General features: G+C 40.0%; 1 protein-coding gene across 6 annotated transcripts in view; it reads left to right on the top strand.

Annotated features, from left to right (window-relative positions):
• RASGRP3 (RAS guanyl releasing protein 3) overlaps positions 1-17,282 on the top strand; it is a 58,964-nt gene that overhangs the window by 25,869 nt on the left and 15,813 nt on the right. For 4 of the 6 annotated variants that reach the window (XM_038131111.1, XM_038131113.1, XM_038131110.1 and 1 more), the window contains exons 2-9: positions 4,490-4,682; positions 6,215-6,317; positions 6,965-7,027; positions 8,174-8,305; positions 9,297-9,444; positions 10,980-11,153; positions 11,571-11,687; positions 11,993-12,268. In XM_038131111.1, coding sequence (XP_037987039.1) covers positions 4,613-4,682; positions 6,215-6,317; positions 6,965-7,027; positions 8,174-8,305; positions 9,297-9,444; positions 10,980-11,153; positions 11,571-11,687; positions 11,993-12,268 — 1,083 coding nt within the window. In that variant the 5' untranslated portion in view covers positions 4,490-4,612. The remainder of the gene's footprint in view (positions 1-4,489; positions 4,683-6,214; positions 6,318-6,964; positions 7,028-8,173; positions 8,306-9,296; positions 9,445-10,979; positions 11,154-11,570; positions 11,688-11,992; positions 12,269-17,282) is intronic. The other 2 variants (XM_038131115.1, XM_038131114.1) reach the window with 1 other exon arrangement.

Genomic DNA, 17,282 nt, shown 5'->3' with positions numbered 1-17,282 from the left:
AGTCCACAATAGCACCATCTCAAGACTTCCAAAATGTTGAACACAAAATGCAATTACACTGCACAAAAGTACTAAGGAAACCCATCTGCTCAGATGAGCCATGTGCATGTGGCACTTGGGGTGATGGCAGGACTTGGAAGGAACTCAATGTTTTGTAGTTCAATCCATGGCAAGCTTCTAACCTCTGAGCACATCACTGCAGTTGTTCCTGCTTTCGCCCTAGGGAGGAAGTGCATGTCCCATGACAGAAATATTGCATAAAATAAAGCATGACATGCCTGACACCATGACTTGGTTCATAGGGATATTATGGGTACCCTATTGCCTGAATAAAGGAGAAAAAGCTGTTGGCTTTGAGTGAGTGCTAATGTCTATGTTGATGGAATTGCTGCTGTTGCAGTCTTCACCTATTCCTGATTATGCCCTGAAATCCCTTCCCAGCATGTGATGGGTTACCAGCAAGACTTGCAGGGGAGATTGTAATTCCAAGTGGCCTGATAAAGGAATGTGGATGGGTGGCTGTGGACAACTGTGTGCCACTTGTGTCCTTAACAGCCCATGTCAATCCCAGTAAACCCAATCGGATTTATAATTCCATTATAAGGCAAAAATTTGTTTGTTTCATTATACTGGGCAATTATTCCCTGAAACAGCTGGATGGCAATAAGATATTTCAGGTTACACTGGAAAGCAGCTGAGGGCAGAGATTCTCAAAGTTATCTTTGTTTAAAAGTCCAGCTGCACTTTTGGCAATCAAATTTTTAATAATTGCCACATATTTCAAACATTTTTAAATTTTTATTTGTAGAAGTACTTTGTGATGATTCTATTTTATTTTTAATTTTATGTCTTTCTTGCACTGAACTGTTGACAGAATATAGTTTATTTAATTTATGTAGATGAAATTTAGAGTTGTATTTTACTCACCCATCTCTACAGGTGTTGGTGTGTGTTTGGATACCACTGTGGCATGGTTATAGACAATTCCTTTATTGTTTTAGTAGAACAGCAGCACTTAATCACACAAGTAATGATGTAATGCTTGTGAGTTTTGGAGTCAGCAGTCAAGAGATGTGATATCAGGTTTTGATTCAGACCCAGTCAACCAGTTCTTCACTTAGTGGAAATGCTTTACTCTTCTTTAAGAAGAACTACTATAATAATGCTCTGACCTTTAGAGGTCTGATAGGCTGTTTAGGAGGACAGCTCTGTAATGTCAGGATCTAGGTGTCTGCTACTTAAGTAGTTGTAGTAAAATTGAAGAAAAACACCAAACTTTCAATTTTACCCTGGGCATTATTTGTTAATTACCATATGGCTGCCTTTGTACTATTGTCAGTGGAAGACAGAGATGCTACTCTCCTATATTTCATGGATGATGGGGATACCAACAAAATTTAAAAGCCAGATAAAATCTCTTCCACTCCTATATTTAATGCTCAGCAATTTTCTAGGCTTAGACAGAAAATGCAATAGTTTCTCCCTGTTTAATTTTTTGAAGCGCTGACTAAAAATATTTTGAAATGGCAAATGATTTTATTTTTCTCCTCTTTAAAAGGAAACCTAAGTCAGATAAATCTGGGAGAGCTAGATAGCTGGCTTTGTGGAAATTACTATTTAAGCACTTAGAGAAGGACTTGGGTATGGTCAAAAAGGAAAAACATGCCCAAAGTGGGATTCTAGCAAAAGTGAAAGGTATAAGGTTGTGATCTTGAAAAACACTGCACAGCTGCTGGTTGAAAGCAAACCAAACAAATGCTCTGCTTACTTTTTTATTTTTTCACTTTAAATACATAAACAGTCTTGGGAACAAAGACTAACCCTAGGGTAACCATAGCTCTTGTGGTCAGACCAGCAGGTTAGCGAATCACACATCTCTGCATTCTCTTGTTCACGTCACACCACTTTGGGTTTCAGTGTTAGCCCAGCTCTAGCAGGAAGAGTTGAGGCTGCCCAGTCCAGCTCCAGAGCCAACCTGTTGGACACCACCTGTTACACAGGCTTGAAGACAAGGACCTCTGTGTACTCACCTCCCCCTTTTTCTTAAGTTCATGCTCTGTTGTGTGAAAAGATTAGTTTAGTTTCCCCTCAGTTCATTGCAAATAGCATCTCTGTGTGATTTCTAGAAAAACAGGCGTGTTCTTTCAAGAGGGAGATCTGCACCACCAAATTCAGAGGAGAGTGCTCTATTCCACCTAGGAGGAAGGGGCAGGGTCCAATGGTTGCACCTCTCTGATCTAGTTTGTTGGCTGGCTTGGACTGAGGCATTGTGTGTGCACTGACTGGTAGAAGAACTCCCTGTTCCATGAGCTGTGCTTACATCTTCCAGGATCCTCTTGGCTTCAGGGAAGAGAGCGTTATGTCTAAATCCATTGCTGGATGGGGCCAGAAAGAACCTGGCTGTAGGAACACATCTGAAAACAATACTACAGAGTCATAGGATTGTTTAGGTTGGAAAAGATGACTTTAGGATCATCAAATCCAACCATTAACAAAACACTGCCAAGTCCATCACCTAACCATGTCCCTAAGTGCCACATCTACTCATCTTTTACATGCCTCCAGGGATGGTGACTCAGCCACTTCCCTGGGCAGCCTGTGCTTGGCCAGCCTTCCAGTGAAGAAGTTTTCCCTAATAACCAATCTAAATGTCTGCCTGGTGGAACTTGAGACCATTTCCTCTCATTCTGTTACTTGTTCCCTGGGAGAAGAGGCTGACCTCCAACTGCTACCAGCTCCTTTCAGGCAGTTGTAGAGGGTGGTAAGGTCTCCCCTCAGTCTACCCCTCAGACTAAATAATGCCAGCTCTCTCAGCTGCTCCTCATAGGACTTGCATCTTTGGCTGAATAGAATATTTTCAAGCTCTTCCAAGCAAAACACTGCTGCATGCTTCAAACAGCACCACAGGACTCTGAGGATGGGTCTGTAAAGAAGTGTCCAGTGCAGGACAATTTCCAGGTGCTGGGATGCAGCGCACTGTGCTGCCAGAGCAGCCCTGGCCTGTCAGTGGTGTCCTAAATGGAGATGAGGGGCAGGTGGCAGCTAGCATAGGCCAGCAATGAGCAGCATAGGCCAGCAATGAGCAACTTACATATGCCGTGTGCTTGGGAGCTTGAGAGACTTCACTGATGGAGCTGCAGGCCATGATCATGCGTGATCAGCTCACTAGTGCAGACCTACCCTGAATGAGAAGGGATTTCTCCTCTTTCTGGGAGCTGGGAGTTGTGTCAGGATGTGTTGGCCCTGCCTTTTGCTGAAGAAGGAGCACAGCTGCCTGTGCTGTGGGTGTGAGCTGGCTGGCTGAAGTAGCACCAGCAGGGCCAGTAAAGCTGCCACTACCAGGTGTCCCGTGGGTGGCTGGACCACAGTGACATTTGCAGGGCTGCAAGCAGACAAAGACACAGGTCAGTGTGTCACTCAGTGCTCATTGTAACACTGGCCAGTGGCAAGAGGGTCAGGGTGGCTTTGTAAAAAGGGTGAAAAATGCCAGTCCTACCAGGACTGCGTTTGCAGGGCGAGGTCTGTGATACACTGGGTGTGGGAACCTTTGTATTTGTGGGTGAATTAAAGCAGGTATATAGTTCATCAGTGTTTTGCATGACCACCTTTAAAAAGTTGATGTTATGGGCAATGACTTCTGAAAATGAATTTCCCAAATTCCTGTGTGGTTTCACTTCAAGGACTATTTTAGTTCTACTCTTGGCTTTTTGTTTTCTAGATAAGTCGCTGGATGTACTTGTTTGTCACACTTCAAACACTTGGTGTGATCAGGCAGTAGTGGGGCTTAGTCACAGATAGATAATATAAAACTGATCTGTTCTTTAAATATAACCTGTAAAATTACTTCTGAAATCTTGTAACAGAGTATTCTGCGCATCTTCAGGTAAACGGATATTTGATATTTAAATGCACAGTAGATGTATAATAAAATTTAGAAGTTTGTATGAGTTCAGGTCTCTGTGACTGCCCAGCTACTGTGGGAAAATTTATTTTATTTTAAAAAGCTGATCTTAAGGTCCTTTGAAAAATTGCCTTCTGGTTGAATGTTTGCTATGAACTTCATTAAACATTTTATGTGGTCTGTGCCAATTAAGACCATTAGCATTATCATGAACCAGTAACCTCAGGGGGGAAAATGGTTATGCTTAAAAACATAAAAGCAGGGTTATTAACAAAAAGTGACTTATCAAGTGTAAATAGAATGACTTGAACAAAATGTGCGTCATTGTACATGCAGGCCCTCATCTGCCATCTGGTTTCTGTTTTATAACCTTAGCTATGGATTTATTTTGTGCTAGTGGACAAACAATTGGATAATGCTTAGAAACACGAGCTGGAATGTAGGGAAAGCTTATGGCAATCTTTCACATGCTCTGTATCATGTGGGGAAAAAAGCAGTTTATAGAAAAGATGAGTTGAACTGTAAGCATTGCATCCTGAGAATTCTTCCATATAGTCATATAATTATGATTTCTTTTACTTTCTTCAGATTTTCATTGAAGTCCAGCTAAGAATGCAACCAACAAAATAAAGTGAAAAAGCTGGGCATTTGAAGAAGCATCCTTCTACTTGGTGAAAATGTCTCTTATTTTTTGACAACGATTAAAAGACAATGGGGTCAAACACTCTTGGAAAGGCTGCAACATTAGATGAGCTTTTGAACACTTGTATTGAAATGTTTGGTATGCTCTTTCAATATTTTTTGTTGTTGTTATTGAAATTAATCTTTTAATATAAATCCTGATGTTCTCTGGTTTAGCCAGTCTTTCTCTTGGCTAAGAACATTTCTGTTTTGTAAAATTTTCCATGTTTCACTTTGGCCCAGAATCATGCACGGCAGAATTTTAATCGCATGCATACTGTATTAAATATTCTTAATACAGATAATGCACAATTGCGGGTATGGTGGTTTTTACAATGCTGGCCTTTACCAAGAGAAATGTTTGGATGAATTATTCAAGGAGTTATTTCTGGCATTGATCTTTATCTTGAGTGGTTACACAGCTGTGGTTTTGACCAGTCATTTTTTTAAAGGTTTTCCAAACATCATGCAATAATTGGTAAGAATATGACCTAAGGCTCATGTAATCTTTTTACTCTTATTAAAAGGTGATGTACCAGGTCTGAGGGAAAGGAGTGATGAAAAAAACCTTGATCCAGAACACCATTAATCATGACATATATCACATTACAGTCAAATGAGTTCATGGATGGCCTTAAGTGTTTTCAAACAGGGCTTTGATTCACAAAGCTACATTTAGATTCCCTGGAGATGCAGGACAGATTTTGATTGGAAGGAAGTACTAGTTTTATATGCCATGTGGAAAGAAACAATTATCTAAAGGCAAGAGAGACTGAACAATTGATGGATGGACAGACCTTGCTACCAGCTGCAGTGAATCCCATACATCCATTTCTGTAGGCCACCATCAAACTGGTTGCTCCAGAACTTCATTTAAGTATTAGCAGAGCCCATGTACTTGTTGTCTGTCGGAAATAGTGCCTCTTGTGTACACACTCTCTTGACAAGCATAGTCCATGTGTGGCTCCTGTTTTCATACACCACATCATCTACTGTCTTCAAAAAAAGTGACAGACAGAATAATCCAAGATTGCAGATGTTGAGGAAGACTGATGGTCAGCCAGTCTGCCAGGGAATAACTCTGTGTAGTTCCAGTGGCTACACTGCAAAGACACGAGAGTCTCTGTTAGGCAGCTGGAGATGTGATCTTGGGCACAGATATGAGGTGCTAGGTGCTGCTTTAACACTGAATTCCTTGAAGCAGATCCATTTTTCAAAATAGTTTAACTGCTAACTTAAAGCTATAAAGCTGCTATAAAATAAGTATTGGATGTAGTTGTACATAAATCATCTTCCCACCCTCTTGATGGACTAATTTTGGATTTGTCTAAATTTTAGATTACTGGCACTGTCTTTATATAAAGTTTAGCACAGTGCTGCCCATGCCCCAATTTTTTAGCTGTGGCCTGTTATCTGGACTGGTTTGGGTTTTTTCCTCTGTTTAAATAACACTCACTGCATTCTAGCAAGTTACTGTTCAAGGGGCATTTTTGGGCTCTGGTGTTCTGTCCTACCTTTTTTTTAGATAATGACCCAACATTTCCACTTTTGATCTTTTCTGTCTGACTGTGCTTGAAGAGTAAAAGCTTCCCTCTCTATTGGTGGGGTTAACTCATTGTTTCTCTTTTGCAGATGACAAAGGAAACCCATGTTCCAGCCATTTGCCAAGAACCTTTCTTTTAATGCATCGGTGGTATCTGCCCTCAACAGAGCTGGCTGGCAAGCTTCTGTCCACATATCCTTTCACAAAGTGCTGCAAATTGGCATTACAGTGTCAAAAGCAGATTGTTTTCCTGACTGCTTGTAAAAACGTGCCAATTAATTAATGACAAACAAGGTTTAGAGGTGAATTTTTTTTCTTCAACCTAAAAAGATGGGAGTTTGTGAGCTTCTCTATGCTCACATAAAGACTTGGTAGTTTTTCTACATATGTACAAGAATACTGACTTTGCATCAACCCTGAATAACTGTAAATATGAGGCCAAGACAATTTTTCAAGTGTATCACAGCAGGTTGACCTTTGAGTACTATGAATTTTCAGTGATATCTAACTACCTATGTGTCATTTATACCTCTTGACTCAGTAATCATAACTATTATCCTATTTGGTTAGCCAGAGCTGGCAAGAAGCCTTTCAGCAGAATATTTAGAATTGTAGAATAGAGGCATTTCTGATAGGGGGAAAAAAAGCAGCAGCCAGGAAATAGTCTCTGGCCCCCAATGATGTTGTGGAAGTGAATGAAGTACCAGAGGCATAATGTAGTTATCTCTAGAAGAAAAGTTTAATACTTTTGTAAATTCAGCTGCTCCAGTATCAGCCTCCAGTGAATAAAAACAACATTGATGAGTCAAGGCATACAAAGCTTTCTTTAGCTGACACACTTATAGAGATGCCGGCGGGGAGAACTGCAATGAATTCAGATTGAAAATCTGCTATTTCATGAGGTAAATGCACTTCTGGTCCTCTAGCATTTTGGTTTCATGGTTCTGTTAATACTATCAATCTAATTTTTTTTTGTTTGGGTTTTTTACTTGGTCTTCATTCTACAGTGAAGAGGGAATTTCTGTGTGTTTAAAATAAGTTGAGCCATCCAGCTTTTAAGCCACTAAACGGCATCGAGCTAAAAAGCTGACAGAAAACTTGTGTTATTATTTATCTGGCTGTTATGATTTATCAGCCTCTCAGAGAGCGACAAGTTCAGTGCCACACGGAGGGGAGACACGTTTTGCTCCCAGCTGTAACTTAGTGCGGGAGAAGAAAATTGTCTCTGAGTTGTAGACTTCAGTTCACGCAATCCCTTGCAATCCCTACATAATTTATGGTGGCAGGAGTGTGTTAGTGATGCCGAAGTTGTTACACACTGGGTGTGTTCCAAACCTTGCAACAGCTGCTCTGACCTTGTTTCCGTGGGAAAGCTTTCATGTGTTGGGCTGTTCTAATGTAAGAACATTTCTCTGTAAAAGAGAAAGTATGAATTTTTAAGTAATCATGATATAACTTGCTTCACTCAAACAAATACTTTTTCCTCCTTCCTCTGGATGAAGTTACATCACTGAGAAGAAAATGAGGGGGGCTGATAAAGCCTTTTCCACTCCCCCTTACAGAGAGGAGAGGGCTTGCATGTTTTACATGTAAGCTTATGCGGCTTACATCTGCTTTACCCAGTTATCCTGCTGGAACTGCCACTCAAATGCACGTTTGCATTTTCATTGGAAAATCTATTCTGGGCAGACAAAATTGTCTCACTTGGACAGGGAGTGTTATCTGGGTGTCCTGGCAGCCTGAGTCAGGACACTGTGTGTGCCTTCTGTGGGTGTCATCTGACACATCACTTTAATTTTGCATTTCAATAGAATGCTGCTTTGTTGTGCTGTTGTAAGTTAGGCAAAAAAAAATTAAAAGATAAAGGGGCTTTGGCCACTTCAGTGTCACAAATAATTACAGAAGAAACAAGCTGAGTTCACTCTCTCTGTCTAAACAGTGGACCTGAAATAAGTCCTATGGAAAAAAATGTGTGTAAAATATATGCAGCCACTGAATGTTATACCCGAGTCTCTGGGCATCTCTTAACTGCTGTCTGTGCATTTCAGATACTGGATTTTGGAATTTCCTGCAGAGTTTAACTTGGATCTTGGGCTGATTCGTTTGACTGAAGAGTTTCAAGAAGTAGCCAGCCAGCTTGGATATGAGGATCACATCCATCTTATTGATATCTCCAGCATGTAAGGATGTCATGTTGAGAACATCTTTGTGTCTGGAACAGCAGAATTCTAGTTCTGTACAAAATATAAAAATATTAAGACGCATCTTGATCTTGAGAGAGCAAAAAAAGCACTTGCAAAATTGTCTTTCAATTTGAAGCTACTAAAAATTTGAAGTTACAGTTACACAGTAAAGAGAAGATTCCTATCTGTAAGTAAATTTTTCATACAAACAGGAAATAAATTATTTTTCTGACAAAGCAAGTGCCAATTAAGTGATTAGTATTACTTTTCTTCTACAAGTTTTCATACAAAATAGCAAGCAATGTAGTGACTGGCATGCTGTTTAAATCTCTAGATATTCTCAGGGAAGCTTTCTTGTCTTCACATCAGTAATCTGTTCGTTTTTTGCAATATTTTATATTATTTAACTGGACAATTTTTAGCATTCACATATGTAGTTGCATTACATCAGAATGATTACAACTACGATTTCCTTGACAAGCTGGAATGAAAGTTACTTTTAAACATCACCAGACATGCTTTTGCATCTCATCTGATATTGTAGATTTTCTTTTAAAATATGGCACATGCACAGTATTTGGCTGTCTCTGTTGTGCCATTACTTCAGGGACCTGTTGACTTACAGAGGAAAAATTAATCCTTGATGTTGTTCAAGTATGTTTTTATTCTGTATCAGAATTTGTTTTGAGCTGTTCTTGTATTTTAAAGCATCTTTAATTATGACTTCCTTATCACGGGGAAGAAAATGTCATCCTTTTGTAGTGATAGGAACCTGCTATTATTTATCACTTGGACTAGCACATGCAAAACTCCTAGCTTCTGTTACACTCTTGCACAGGTCTCATTCTAAGTGTTTGCAATGTGCTGGATGACACAGAGCAGAAGTCTCATGGTCCTTCTGTGGTCAATTTTACATGACACATTCCAGCTGTGGGCTACACTGACATACACCCAAACAGAACTGAGAGTTATTCCTATTCTGTTGCAGTCCTTCCTATGACTGGATGAGAAGAGTTACACAGAGGAAGAAGATTTCCAAGAAAGGAAAAGCCTGCCTGCTGTTTGACCATCTGGAGCCCATTGAACTAGCTGAACATCTCACTTTTCTGGAGCATAAATCTTTTAGGAGAATTTCTGTAAGAAGCCCACAGCTTTGTCACTTGCAATTAGAAGCCTGTCTTTAAAGAGTGGTCACATGGTTTCACATTTATGACTTTTTTCTCAACATTTCAGTGTAGTGAATCTTTATACTCTCTCGATATACTTAGCCATGCACTTCCTGGACCTTTTTGTGCCTGATGATTTTTGACACTGAGGGAAATTCAGGCACAGTGGTTGCTTCTTTTCACAGAAGATTGTGCAAGGGGAAGAGGCAAAAGTGGATGAAAACTAAAGGTGAAGCTAAAAAAACCCAAATGAGTAAGGCAAATGCCAAAAGAAATGCTGGATTCTGCTGGCAAATATCCATATGAAAGGGTCACGTGATGTTACTGTATCAGGTGGCAAATGGAAGCAGTAAGTTCTCAATATGACAAATGAGACTTTTTTTTAAGTGTTCAGAAGCATAAGAGAAATCAAACTCCCCAACTAAGAGAAATGTATGAGGTTTTTTGTTTGTTTCAAGGGAGGAAGGAAAAAGAGATCAATGAGGAGCTGACAGCAGTCTAAATAGAATCACTTTTGATGTCGCTTAATAATGTTCAAAGGTTAATTACTCTAGACTTCAACTCATAGGAAAACACCCTACTGTGATTCGTGCAATGCTAAACTCAAAGAAGAAGAGAAGGACAAGAAAAAGGCATGGATTTCTAATTAGATTTAAGATGCATTTGAATTCCTTTGGGGATTCCAGGAAGAAAACTCAAACCTGCAATGAATTTTCTTCTTTTTCCTTGTGGTTTCTAGCTTATCTGTTAATTGTTCAGCTTGAATTTTGTTGTCACAGATGATTCTCTGCAACCAGGGAGAGTTAATTGATCTTGTACCCCTTGTTCTCTCAAAGATATGTAATAGTAGAATATGAATAGTCTGAATCCTGTGTTTGGTTTTACCTGTTTAAAAAAATGGAGGAGAAGGAAGGGCAGCATTAACTATAACAAAAAAAATTTTAATTATCTGAACACTGAAATACTGTCTATCTGCAGCTAGGAGACAAGCATCTTTTGTGTTAGAGTATATGCCCTCATGTTTTTCTAGCAGGCTGGTTTTGATCAGCTAAACCCATCTTGTCTGGATTGCTAGCAACTCCCTACACAAGCTAAAATGATGTTCTAAATTACTGAAAACATCCCTTTAAGGGACAGCTGAAAACTGTTTTTCAAACATTCAGGGATGCTTTAGAGTACCGTGGCTTGAAGGTGTCAAATATAACTACACAGAAGAAAATGTGTTGAGCAAATTATGGGAAAGATGGAAGTAGCAATCACACTCATCTTGCAGGCTTCTGTATTTCCTGACACACAAACAAGCTGTAACTTGACATTTAAGGAAAAGCCACACCAAAACAACAGCAAAAAGATTTTAAGGAGGAGATGTTGTGCAGCAGGCTCTGTGGACCCTGAATCATGGTCACTTTCTAAACACGAGAAGCTTTAGAAAGAAAAGTATCAAAGTTTCAATTTGATTCTCCAGTTTGTCCACTGTTTTACTGAAAGTGTCTTTTCTCTGTTAGTTCACAGATTACCAGAGCTATGTGATCCATGGCTGCTTGGAAAACAATCCTACTTTGGAGAGATCTATTGCTTTATTTAATGGTATCTCTAAATGGGTCCAGCTCATGGTTCTCAGCAAACCAACACCCCAGCAAAGAGCAGAAGTAATCACAAAGTTTATTAATGTTGCACAGGTACGTCTTGCAGATGAGTCTTTTTCTTCCAGTACAAAGCAGGAATATAAATGGAGGTTACAGTAAACAAATCAGCTGATGCTCTTTGTGTTAGCTCCTCAGTGAATAGACTGCTCAACATCACTAGAGGTTATTTGTTCAGGTGTGGTGTGCCTGCATATTTTAACTAGCAGACATAACCTTATAATATTTTTTCTTTATTGTATTCCACTTGGCAACTGTCACTATTGTGTGCTTCTTCTGGACCTTCGCTAATTAAAAAGCAAAATGCTGAACCATTCAGTTATGTGCCCTGGTCTATTGATTTGTGCTTTAGCCAGGATGGGTTGTCTCCTTGAACTTGTTGTGTGTGACATTAAGTAGCTGCTACTTTTATTTCATTAATATTTAATTATGCATTAATAATCTCTCCTGCAGAAGCTCCTTCACCTCCAGAACTTTAACACACTGATGGCAGTGGTGGGAGGTCTAAGCCACAGCTCTATTTCTCGCCTGAAAGAGACTCATTCTCATCTGTCCTCGGAAGTCACAAAGGTATGATGGGCTTCAGACTACAGACATACTGAGGTGAACATCACCTCTTTGAGGTTTGATGGGTTCTGCAGTGCAGGTGTCTCACCAGCACAATATTTGGATCATGGCAGAGCATCCTGAAAGGCACTTGGTTGCATTCCTCTCAATGGAGCAGGATAAGCTCACAGAGATCCTCTGGTTGATTGCCTAAGCCAGAGAGGAAATTAACACTGTCGACACCCTGACAAGAGTTGTGCTCATTTAAAACAGATTAAGGAAATGTAATGAATGATTTCACAGGGACTTGCTTCTCTGGCTATTTGTAGGACTGGAACGAAATGACAGAGCTGGTCTCTTCCAATGGAAACTACTGCAACTACCGCAAGGCTTTTGCTGACTGTGTTGGCTTCAAAATTCCTATTTTAGGAGTCCATTTGAAAGACTTGATTGCTGTCCATGTCATTTTTCCTGATTGGATAGATGAAAACAAAGTTAACATAGTGAAAATGCAGCAGCTTTCCATCACCTTGAGTGAACTGGTTTCCCTGCAAACTGCTTCTCATCATTTAGAGCCTAATTTGGATTTAATTAACCTGCTAACAGTAAGTATTGAACATGTTTCAATTCACTGCTGTGATTCAAATGTTGAGTGTCAGTAGGAATACTCATAACTATAAAGTTAAGTGCATATTTTTATCTCAGTTTTGAAAAATAAAAGGGAAAAAACACAAAACAGAAACAAGTTCACATGAGGTGTTAAGAAAGTCAAAGAGTTTTAGTACAGCTGTATGGGATGGCTGGAAGCAGAAACAGGATTGTTATAAATTACCTCTTTTAAGAATGACAGATGGAGGGCTGTATTTATGTTAGAAGAAGTAAAACTCAGTTCTGACTACTTAGAATGGAGGTTTATGTCTCCTCTGGAACAACTGGGAGACATGCTGGCATCAACACATGAGAGAAATTCCAGCCTGAGCATCATTCTGGTTTTGCTCCTCTGTGCTTTCCAAGTGACACAGTAACCTTCCTATCCAGTAAATAAAAATGTGATGGATTTATACTGGGACTGATCAGGTACAGAGCCTTACACTAAGGAAGCTGACAAATATGAGCCTGAGCTTGGAGAAACCAAGCTGGTGTGGATATACGTATGCCTTCATTGTAATGAGGACTGGGAAAGTTTGTGGATACTGGAAAACCTCCTCCAGTTGTGCCTTGTTTGAAACAATCTGGGAACAAGCCTTAATCCTGATTAGTGGGACAGGAAAGAGCAGGCACCAGATGCTGAACCCTGCAACAATCCCTTAACTGAAATTTTGAACTATAAAGGTAGATATTTATTGTCTTGTTTTGTTTTTGTAGTGACTGAGAGCTGCTTTCTTGTGACACTCTTTCTCTTCCTGGTCATTTCTTACAAGCTTAGCTTTGAACAGGAGGAAGTGGCACCTCAGGCTTTAGGGAACTGAGCAATAAAAAAGTGAGTCCAAAAGAATAGAAATTAGACAATGTGAAGTGAGAGATGGAAGCTGAACTGCTGCTACCACTTTCATTAGCTGTTCTCTCTTCTTGGTGACAGCCTGTTTCCCAAAAGGAGCAGAAAGCTTAAAATTTTTTTAAGACCTTGCAGGTCTTCATATATTCATCATTGTATCAGCCTGAGCTCACATAGCGTATCTGTTTTTCAATTTTAATTTTTTTTCCTTGTTTTATTTGTTTTCAGCAAAATGACAGGGGTTTAATTTGTATTTTTGTATTTCTTTCAGTGCACTCCATTTACTGGGAGAAGTAATGCAATACATGATGAGTACTTTCTCACTTGTGATACTCTGATGCATTCATTCATAATATAACCCTGCTGGCTTTGTTGTAGTTGAGCCAATCTGATTGTAAAAAATGAAGTTGCGTTCTGCAGTGTTGATTCCAGACCTGATCAAGGGTTATAAATAAGGTAGACAGGTGTAGGGAACCTAAAACCTTTCTAGGATAATTCTGTCTTCACATCAGTCACTGGAAGTTTAGTTGTGGATCAAGTAGGTTTGTGTGGGAGTATTGATTTAAAATGGTGACTTCTGGAAAGGGAAAAAACAACACATTTCTATCAAAAGTTTCTGGATCAGAATTTTGACACATACCATAATATGAATATTCTCATTTTTCTTCCTGTATGTAGATTTTGTCTTTATCAGTGTATATGAATACTTTTTTTTTTTTAATGCTAGTCTCTTAAATAGAAATAATGGATTCATATTAAATGTTTCTGTCTATCTTTTTGTTGAAAAGAAAGTTTTAAATCATTGGCTGGGTTCAGAGAAAGAGGACAGAAAAAGGGTTGCAACCCAAAGCTGACAAGAACTGACAACTAAAAACAGTTGACCTTGCTATGTGCAAATGGTCTGTTAGCAGATTCAGCCTCCCCTGCTGCCTACATCATCTTCAGTTTTCAGAGCGTGAAGAATTAACAACTCCTTTTATTGCTAGGTCTTATCTCTCTAATGTCAACTGCAAAAATTTTTTCCATCTTTACCTTATTCAGAGAAACTCCTTTTCAAATCTAGTAAATGAATACAAATTCATTTAGAATGCTTTCCAGTTGTGTGTGAATTGGCTGACCCATCTGTTTCTTCCCTTCTGCTCTTTTGCCATTGAGCAGCTTTTATCTGGGCAAGCTTTTAATTGGTCTCTTGTCCTGATAAGCAACGTGTAAATCTCTTGCCTGGCCTCCCTCCCTTGCAGTGTTGCCTTTTACACCACACTTAGCAAGGGCCTGGCCTGTGCTTGCTTGACAAGTCAATCGTTGGGCACTGGTTTGCTAGTCCAACAACTTGCACAGAAAGATAAAATGGGCATTTCATGGGCATGTGGGAATTTGGCCTGGTTTTTCTCTTCCTCAGGATAAAGTCCTATTTGCTCTAAGAGAAATGATGCCTTTCAAGTTTTTTGGAAATGGTGATGTTTGGGGAGACTTTGATAAGAGCTATGGAGTAAGAACTTGGGTTAAATGCTTGGGTGAGAGGTGGGTAGTAAACTTCAGGCCAATTCCTCAAGGGGCTTACAGGCATTTTAAATATGCTATTTTGAGTGTAGACCAAAAGGGTTCGTGGGGAACAAGAGGACTCTTGGTTTCAGTGGTAGCTGTTGAATGGTCAACAGTTTGGAAAGTTGGTCTTCTCATGCCTTAAATGTCTGCACACAAACTTAGAGTCTGCTTTCATCCATCCCCACACCCCTCTGCCCCACCTCATCTTTTTGCAAGCATAAAAAGTCAGCTTGTAGCTCACGGAATTTTAGCTTTGAGCAAGCAGCTGAAAGAAGCCAGCATTTTGCATGGAAGTTAGCATGCCACAAACAAGGGAAAGTTTTGGTGTATGGACAGCAGGGACACATGCCAGCTTTACTGGCACAGGAGACTACAAAAGCTGAGAGGGATGCAAGTCCTGCCTTGGGCTGTGTGAATGAATCTGAGTTACATGGGCAAGAGAAGTAAATGTGTCACAATTCACCAGCCAGTGAGCCAGAGTACATTACGTGGAGATGGACTCACTTCTCAGTGCATGATAGCTCTTAGTCTGTGATTATTCCTCTTTTCCTCACTTACTGGCCACGCTTGCTCCACCTGCACCAAACCTTGTACCTGGTTCTGTACCAGGTGGAGCCAAGATGCAGTGAAAGAGGACCCAAACACAAGCTTGGCCATGCAGTAGAGAGGAAAAACAGCTTTAATGTTTTGCCTTTAGAAAACTTATATTTGGTAAGAATGCTTAACCTTACCTGCTGTGCATTGGTTTGGGTTTTTTTTCACAATGTGAATAAAAACCTGTGGGTACATGTTTCATCACTTTCTGTGGAATGGAAGTGGATCTCAGTTTCTCAGCTAGACCACAGTGTATTCATATGAACTGTGTTAAAACTTATTCGGTGCCACCATTTTTCCTTTGCTATTTTTATCTCTCAGTATCTATTTATCCAGCTTGTTCTGAGACTATATGCAAATGACTGGAAAGTCCCAGGCATTTGTACAATCTGGTGAAGAGAATGAGAACTACCTAAACAATCAAATTGAAAGTCACCCTCCCTAATTTGTGTTCAGTAAGTTCCACTTAAAAGAAAAAGAAAAAAAAAAGTCATGCATTTCTGATCACTCCCCTACCTTTCTCAATGCCCCTCCAAACTGCTCAGAAAAAAAAAAAGGACAGCAATGATAGTCAAATTAGAATAGAAACTACCACTCACTGTAAAGCTTATTCTAGGAAAATCCTTATTATACTTTATTTGTCACAGCAAAACTGTAAATAAAATAGAAAAGGAATGCTTACATAACTGCATAATTAGCATGCTTGTAATTTTTGTGCTAATGTATGAAGCTTTTGACCTAGACAATACCTTGTTCAATGCATGCTTACACATTGTGCCTAATGAAGTTATATCCACTGCTTAAGATAAGGTCATATAATTCAGGGAGGGAGAGATACAAGCTTGCTCAATAAATACTAATACATTTCCACTCCCAAATCCACATCTGGCTCACCTGGCCTGCAGAGAAAACTGTGCTCTTTCACAGGAGCCAGACAACACCTTTTGAACTACCATTTCTGCTCTCCCAGTCTGACCTGGTAACATCATGAGCTCCACCTGAGTGCTGCTTATGTTATGCCAGCAAGGAGCCTCAGGATACAGTCACTGAACATCTCACCACACGAACAATATTTATTATAGCACTTACTGGTTCAATTTTGTCTTTAGGACAGGCCCTTACCTAAGCCTGTGACAGCAGCATGCTGGCTGGGTAAAGGAACCTGCAGGATGCACAGCCTTTCACGGTGCCCTTAATTACAAAGTGCAAAAATCAGCAATGTTTCAGCTAGACAAAATGAATAATGTGATCTCCAGACTTCTCTAAAGCCATGTGTTTGCTTTGGGAACCTATCTTGGGAAAGGGCACAACTTGTGTCTTACTCATCACACAAAATTGTGCTTAAGAGAGTGGCTCCTAGAGGTGGTTTTGCAGTAGGTGTCACTGCTTGCTACTTATTTGGCACTTCAGATTCTCTAATAATAACCTTCTGTCACAGTCATTTAGTCAGTAGTAATTCTATCTGTCTGCTTGGGAACAGCAAAAAAATCCTTTTAACTCAATCTTAGCTTAACTGGGGATTTGCAAGGTGGATGGTAACTTCAAATCGTGTCAATCCTTCAAAGCCACTTAATGCAGGAACATGATCACAGGAAACATGCAATGTTTGTTTCCTCTCATTGTCAAACATTAGCTACAGTGTTAATTACCTTTCTCCTTCATCACTGCCAAGGAGGAGGAGTAGCAGAGCTGCACTACTATGACCCTTCTTGAGGAACAAAATTTGACCAGAACAAAATCTGAAATCCTTCCAGCCTAGCCCCTCAACAACTACTGTCCTGAAGTCTTTGCATTCACCAGGCTGTTTCTCTGAGATCTCTCATGAGCATTAAGCTGCTAGAAGAAAGTGGTTTGTGTAGGGGTGGTCTGTGGAGCCCATGTCCCTCTGTGCATGCAGCCCCTCTCGCCCGTGGGGTCGGGGTGAGGCTTGTGCCAGCCCTCAAGTGCAGTGACACGAGCAGCAGCGTGTTCTTCACCAGCCTGGC

The sequence above is a fragment of the Motacilla alba genome, chromosome 3 (genome assembly GCF_015832195.1).
Source record: "Motacilla alba alba isolate MOTALB_02 chromosome 3, Motacilla_alba_V1.0_pri, whole genome shotgun sequence".
Lineage (NCBI taxonomy): Eukaryota > Metazoa > Chordata > Aves > Passeriformes > Motacillidae > Motacilla > Motacilla alba.
The sequence above is the reverse complement of the archived record's forward strand: the minus strand, read 5'-3'. Positions and strand labels throughout refer to the sequence as shown.